The following is a 7,973-nucleotide window of genomic DNA, read 5'->3' on the forward strand; positions in this document are numbered from 1 at the left end:
AGGAATTTGCGAATATTTGGGGTTATATTTATATGAGGGCTATGGCTAATTAATGACCGACATATCTCAATTTCGAACAAAATATTTTTATTTTGTGTCTCAATTCTTTCCTTTAGGAGGTATAATTCTATGGGGGAGATGCCGAAATGCTGGCCAATATATTTCATTATCGTCAGGTTCGAGTTTTTTTTATCACGATTTCCTTAAAAAGCGGTAAGCATTCCGCTGGCTAAATCGTCTCAGAATTCCATAATTTGTAGGGTAAAACTGACTATTTCGAGTAACGACTATCCCCTATACTATGGGACAACCCCTACACACGGAACTAATCAGCTAACTATTTTAATATAAGAAGGGGGTTATATGGGAACTACTCTTAAAAGGGCTCGAATATTTATAATTTTTTGTATTAAATAGCATATGCGACTACAAAGTACCAAATTACAGCGAATTCGGTTCAAAACGCGCTCAAGAACCCCAAAATAAAGGAACTTAAAGGTGTCTTATATGGGGGCTACCCGAAAAGATGGGCCTGTATTTAAAGTTTTTAGTGAATACATTTGGTTCCCAATAAGAACCCATTGTACCAAATTTCAGAGAATTCCTTTTCAAACCGCGCTTAAAATTAACAATTTGTAATGGAGACTTTTGGTACCCAAAAATAACCCAATGTACCAAACATCAGCGAATTCGGTTGAAAAGCTTCTTGAGCGCGCTTTTCACTGAAAATGATTCCATCAAGACCCTTCATTCACACTGCCTTCAATTGAAAGCAGAACCAATTATGCGGGCTATATATAATGAACTATATATCACTAGCAAAGTGCCCTCTACTTCGTATGCGGAAAGGGAATACAAAAAATATTTGATATGGAAATCGTGAATATTGTATAATATGTTGTACTATAGTTCTGAATTCCACCTCTATTTCTACATCTAATATCATGTTTATTACAATTTAGTACTCTTTACACACATAAACAATATTATTACACAGATTAAAAATAGATGAGATTTTAGCAAATTCGTACAGGTTCCACATTTAGTTTCATTTAGCACTTTTCGAACACATAAGTAAACATTTTTAAGACTACCTCCATACCATCACCACCACTAAATTTAGTACCAATTACTTCCGTCAGTGACCGACATTCTAAATTTTAGCTTTCCAGCTCTCTCCGTTACCCAAATCCAAATTTAGAGCATTTTCTATTCTATTCACTATTCGTACACATAAACTTGATTTTCCAAAGTTGTCGCCATAACTCAATACTACACTTTAACAATAATCTAAATTCCAAAACTTTGGGTTCAACCAAATCCAAATTTAGTACCATTTAGTACTTTTCATACTCTTAAGTAAGAATTTCTAAAACTACATCAATCCTACACTCTAACAGTATCTTAATTCGACCAATTCGACCAATTGAATCCGAAGGATTCAACTCAAAAAATTCCGGAAAACAGAACATAAAATATTTTTATAAATATTCATACAATTTTTTGGGACGTGTGAACACCCCTAAGGAAACTGATCATATGTTTTCAGATAATGTGTCACATGTGATATTGACGGGTGGCAACATTTAACAGAGATGACAGTCAGTCTCTCATTTTTTGTTTGTTTGATTATTACACTTAGATTACACTGAATGTTGTTGCTATTTTTTCATGTAGTATGCCGAAGGCAACGGACGGACATGCGCTTAAGAAACGACCGACGGCTTTTCTTTTTTATTTAATTAATTATCACAACACTTTTTTCGCGGTATGTCACTTTATTTGAAAAATAAATTATGATGTGTACATACCTGTGTTGTTGTTAAATTAATATTTTAAAATAAAATATTAAAAAGGGAGACGGGTTAGTTCTCGTGAAAAACAATCCGGCTCGATTGGGCCAATGTTTGCGTTGATGCAAAATATGAAAATAGAAATAAAAACACAATTCTTTAGAATTTTTGACCAAACGTAGATTTGGTTGTTTTATTGAATGGTTCGTGAAATTATTAATATTACCTTTTTACAGTAGTGTAGGGCTGTATGCCTTTTGGTCGTGAACCAAAGAACGAGTGTAACGTAAAAGCTATTCGTTATATTTTGCTACTACCTTTTGTCAAGATATAACGATTAGGCATAATTTACTTTAATTCAAAAGGAATTAGTTCAAAATAGTCATCTACATTATAGTTATATGCATAATAATGTAGCACCCAGTAAAGCCCTTGTAAGATATTTAAATGCTCTGTCACAATCTTCTGTCCACACAAATTTTAAATTTTTCTTGGTTAATTTTGAAAGAGGTCTTGGATAATCAGAAATTTGTTTTATGAACCTACGATAGAAGTTACAAAAATCTAAGTACTTCTTAGCAATATCTCTCTTTTTATCTGTGCATTTATGACCATCATATGTTACTTTTCGCATAAATGATGTAGTATAAGATTTTTCCACGACATAATCTAAAAATTTCAGATAAATCTGAACAGGAAAAGGTGAAAGATATATGAAAGATGACAATTACATGGATCACTTAATGAATGAGGATGGTGATAAGCTATTCTAAAGTCGAGGGAATACGCAGCTGATAATATACTGGCGACATAGCGAAGGACAATCTTTATGGACATTATATTTAGACGACCCATGGATTGATTGTTAGAAATATGTTGTATGAAATTATGGAATTTAAAACTAACGAAATGTATGTTAATAAAAAATAGTCATGTTTCTTTGTGATCATATTAAATATTGTTGCCATTCTCTGTTCCAATGATTCTATGTATATGAACATTGTTGTGTGGAGTATGATACAACAGTAACGAGGATAAAAAATTAAAGGATGGTATCCGCCACATTATTATCAACGATGAAGATGATATGCACGATGGTAGCAAAGGTGAAAGATATATGAAAGATGACAATTACACGGACCACTTAATGAATGAGGATGGTGATAAGCTATTCTAAAGTCGAGGGAATACGCAGCTGATAATATACTGGCGACATAGCGAAGGACAATCTTTATGGACATTATATTTAGACGACCCATGGTTTGATTGTTAGTAATATGCTGTATGAAATATTGGAATTTAAAACTAACAAAATGTATGTTAATAAAAAATAGTCATGCTTATTTGCGATCATATTAAATATTGTTGCCATTCTCTGTTCCAATGATTCTATGTAAATGAAAATTGTTGGGTTGTGGGCAGGGTAATTAAATACAACAAATCTATCAAAATTTTTATGTTGAGTTAGCAGACTCAAATGTTTTCCTATTACACGCAGTATTCTCTAATATATTCCTTATCAGAAGGATTTTAATGTAAACCTTAAAGGTTTTAAAATGGGCTGAGGCTTGAAGAAATCATTCAGTCTCCAAACTTTGTAAATAGTAAAATGGAGTCGTCATTAAACAAAGAACATAGTAAGCCAGAAAACCGAACAACCGACAACACATTTTCTAGAAATAATACATCGTCCTGAATTATTAGAGATATTGAAAACCATATTAAAGAAAATATTGTTCACGTTCGTGGAACGGCTATGTTTGGAACACCCTGTGTTTTTAATGTCAAACCATCACAACTCTGGTCGATCTGGTGACAATGTTGGGCAGCTTGGGACTTTTTTGTTGGATGCTCAAATGGCGTACTAGTTGGAATTTATACTAGCGAATAATAGTTTTTTAATTATAAAATTTTGCCACTCGTTGTTGTATAGTTGAACAGAAAGAACGTCTGTAAATAAATTTTGTTATTTTTATTGAAAAGTCGGTCGTTTTCGAAATTATTATTAAAAAATATAAATACATTTTAGGAAAGTGTTTTTTTCCAACTTCCCGAAAATAAAAATAAAAGTGTTTTTATTTATTTGAAAGTTTGTGCCTGATTGCCGTCGTTGTTCCCGCTGTGCTCCACCGGTGATTATTTTTTGATTGTTGTTGGGATTTTGCCCAAAAAGTTTTGAAACAAAACATCGTCCTTCGAGCCGGATACGGAGTACGAGGAAATTTTTCGATTCATATTGTTGAATTTTGGGCGAAAATCAGGTAAATAATATTTTTCTGGGATAATATAATTAATTTTTGATAAAAAATAATCATAATTGCAAATTTGCAACATTTTTCAAAAATTATTATTTATCCCATTTTATGTGTAGAAAGTGTTGATCTGGCAACGCCGTCACAGCTGATCGTCGCTTTGACAGATAACACTAACAACAAACAGTAGATTACTCGTTGATCTTCTTCTTGTTTGTTAGTTTTTTTTGGTTTTTCTTTTTTTCGTTTTGCCTTTTATTTACAAAATTTTATTTGTTTTATTTATTGTAAATAAATAAAAATTCTATAATTTTACAAAAAAAGAAAAAAAAATAGAATAAAAGAAATAAATATTTCAGTGAAAGTGGTCCAAAGTGTTTTTTGAAAAATTAATTGAAAATTAAATACTATTTTTGGCAAATTGGCAAAAAGGACGGACGGACATCCGTAAATATTTTTTTGTAATAATTTTATTTATTAAAAGTGAAATTTATCATTACTAGATGATAAATTGTTTATTTTTAAAATAATCAAATTGGTTTTGCTGTTTCCCATTGGTATTTGGTGCGTATTTTGCATTTTTTGATTATTTTCATATTTTCTTTCATTGTTGCTGTCCATTGTTTACATTATTGACAGCTGTAATATACGTGAAGAGGAGACTTGTAATAACAAGGTGACTCGTCCTTCTTTCATTGACTTATCGTATAGCCAAAGGGAGACTTGTAATAACAAGGTGACTCGTCCTTCTTTTATAAAGTTGAAATTGAATTTTGGGTTCTTAGCCAATTTATAACATATAGTGAATAATTTTCACGTACAAAATCTGACATTTGTCATATATTGGGTAAAATCCAGTATTTTTACCAATTTGAAGCCCACTTTTTTGTGATATTTTGGTTGAAATTGTAAGATTTATTGAAATAAAAGATGGCAGATTCCAAGTTTTTGCTCAAATTTAAGGCTCTTGCGACACTGTTATTGGATTTTGAAAATGAATATAATGCCATAACACCAGGTGAACTTACTATGTTCACTATGGAGCCTCGAAAAGTTGAACTTAACCGACTTTGGTCTAGGATAAATGAATCCTATGAGAATGTTTGTGTTGAGTGTAGTGCATCTAAAGAAAGGGAAGAGGCATCACAACTTTATAGACAGTGTAAGGAAGCATATATGAGTTGTGCAGCGCAAATGGGCGAATTATCTCAGTCCTTTGTAGAACAGTCCGCTATGTCGTCTACAATGGCTAGCCCTAATCATATACCAAGGGCAGAAAGATTGGAATTTTCTTTTGCTGACCACCGTCTGCGTTTGCCTCCGTGCACCACAGAAATATTTCACGGCGATTATTTGTCATGGCCGTCATTTAGAGACATGTTTAAGCCAGTTTATATTGATTGTAGATCAATCACCCCAGTAGAAAAGTTGTTTTATTTGCGTCAAAGCACACAAGGGGAAGCTTTAGAAATTGTTAAAAAATCTCCTTTAACAAATGATGGTTTTGAAAATGCCTGGACAAATCTGAAAGATCGTTATGAAAATAAACGGATCTTGGTAAATAATCAGTTGAAAATACTTTTCAGTCTAGAATCAATGAAAAATGAATCTGCTGGAGAAATAAAACGACTTCAAAGGGATATTAATAATTGTATAACGGCTTTGAAGTTACACCAGGTGAATATAGAAAGTTGGGATCCAATATTTGTGTTTTTATGCTCCACTAAATTACCAACTAACACCTTATCGCTTTGGGAGCAAACGGTTAGTAATAAAACCGAGATAAGCAAATGGTGTGATCTTGATAGTTTCCTTACGGCCAGATTTCAGTCACTGGAGACTGTATATGATTTAAAGCATACTGAAGATGCTAAACCTAGTGGAAACAAAAATCCCCACGACGATTCTCGATCAAGCAGAAAATTTAAATCTTACCAGGTGAACGTAAATCAAAAATCTTGTTTTGTATGTTCGCAAGATCATTGGTTGAAATCTTGTCCACAGTTTTTAAAGATGAGTCAAGAACAAAGGTTTATTGTTATAAAGCGAAACAATCTCTGCCTAAACTGTTTCAGTAATAACCATAAACTTAGTCAGTGTACCAAAAAAAATAGTTGCTCAAAATGTCGTTTAAAGCACCATACCCTTTTGCATAGAGAGTCTAAACCATCAGAGTCTATTGCTATTGCGAATTCTGATGCCCAGCCTAGCACTAGCAGACAAATTGCTTCGAGCTCTTCTAGTAGTGGACCGACAGTGCAGAATTGCTTTGCAGCTTCTCGAAGACAGGTTCTCCTGGGAACGGCCATTGTTCAAATTGAGGTAAATGGAATCATATTTTCGGCTAGAGCTTTAATTGATTCGGGTTCTCAGGCCACATTTATTTCAGAGAAATTGCAACGACAGCTCAATCTTCCAATTAAAAAGGTCAATGTGAGAATTTCAGGTCTAAATGATGCATTAGCGGGATCGGCTGAAAAACAATGTACATTTGTTTTGAGATCGCCTCACAATAGCTTTGAGATGCAAGTTTCTAGTTTGGTTTTACCAAAATTGACGGGAAAACTTCCTACGTACACTTTAGATATTCCTGACACGTATTCTATAGGAATTGTGCCCTTAGCCGACCCAAAATTTGCTAAAAGTGATCAGGTCGATCTTTTGATAGGAGGTGATATTTATCCTCAAATTTTACTGAATGGTGTGCAACGAAATGTTTTAGGTTCTCTTGTGGCACAAGAAACTATTTTTGGTTGGGTTTTAACAGGCCCAATTTGGAATGCAAACCCGGGGACTTTTACGACTTGTGTCTCTTTTTGTACGGCTGTAGAGGTGGATAAGATTTTAGAAAAATTTTGGAAATTAGAAGAGCCGCCTAAAATCTCAGAATACAGCGCTGAAGATGAATATTGTGAAGAGGTTTATAAGAAAACTACTAAGAGATTATCGGATGGAAGATACGTGGTTTCTTTGCCTTTCAAGCCTCAATTTGCTGATGGAAACAGTTTGGGGGTTTCAAGAACAAGAGCTTGTCGACAATTTTTGAGAAATGAGATGTCATTGTCCAAAAAACCGGAATTCAAGTCCATATATGATAATGTTTTGGAGGAATATGTGACACTCGGTCATATGATGGAGGTTACCCATAGTCTAGAAGATGTGTTCTCCTTTTATATGCCGCATCATGCGGTAATAAAACCCGAAAGTTCTTCCACGAAGGTTAGGGTAGTTTTTAACGCTTCCAGCAAATCGAGTACGGGCTTGAGTTTGAATGACGTTCTCTATCCTGGTCCCATTTTACAGAATGACTTGATGTTATTGATAATTCGCTGGCGATTTTATCGTTTTGTATTTAATGGTGATATAGAAAAAATGTATCGTCAAATTTGGTTGCATAAAGAACATACCAAGTTCCAGAGAATAGTTTTTCGAAAAGACCCCTTTGGTGTTAACTGCGCACCATTTTTGGCTATTAGAACTTTGCTTCAATTAGCCACTGATGTTGAAAAGGATTTGCCTTTAGCGGCTAAAATTTTAGGCCGTATGATGTACGTGGATGATGCTCTCGCTGGGGCTCATGAATTATCATTAGCAATTCAAGCTAGGGATCAATTGATTCGCGCTCTGTCTTCTGCGGGATTTTCTATGAGGAAATGGACATCAAATGAAGAGAAAATTTTGGAAGGACTGCCGCTTGACCATCTTCTCTCGGAAAATTTTTTGGAGATTGAGGACGAGAGCAATGCGAAGACATTAGGTATTAGATGGAATGCCAAGGGCGATTGTTTTTATTTTGCGGTGAACCCGATTGAAATTAAATCAAATTTTACCAAAAGAGAGGTTTTGTCCATTATTGCAAGTTTGTTCGACCCGGCAGGTTGGCTAGGCCCGGTTATAGTTGTTGCCAAAATGTTAATTGGATGGGATG

General features: G+C 34.1%; 1 protein-coding gene across 1 annotated transcript; it reads left to right on the plus strand.

Annotated features, from left to right (window-relative positions):
- Positions 1-4,975: 4,975 nt before the first annotated feature.
- Positions 4,976-7,829, plus strand: LOC133334982 (uncharacterized; the record flags this gene model as incomplete). Its single annotated transcript, XM_061543293.1, has 1 exon — positions 4,976-7,829. A coding segment is annotated over exon 1 (2,854 nt), but the record flags the coding sequence as incomplete, so codon positions are not given.
- Between the last annotated feature and the right edge of the window lie 144 nt (positions 7,830-7,973).

This window comes from Musca vetustissima, unplaced genomic scaffold, assembly GCF_032173495.1.
Source record: "Musca vetustissima isolate MV318-11 ecotype Yass unplaced genomic scaffold, APGP_CSIRO_Mvet_v1 utg40628, whole genome shotgun sequence".
Taxonomy (NCBI): Eukaryota; Metazoa; Arthropoda; class Insecta; order Diptera; family Muscidae; genus Musca; species Musca vetustissima.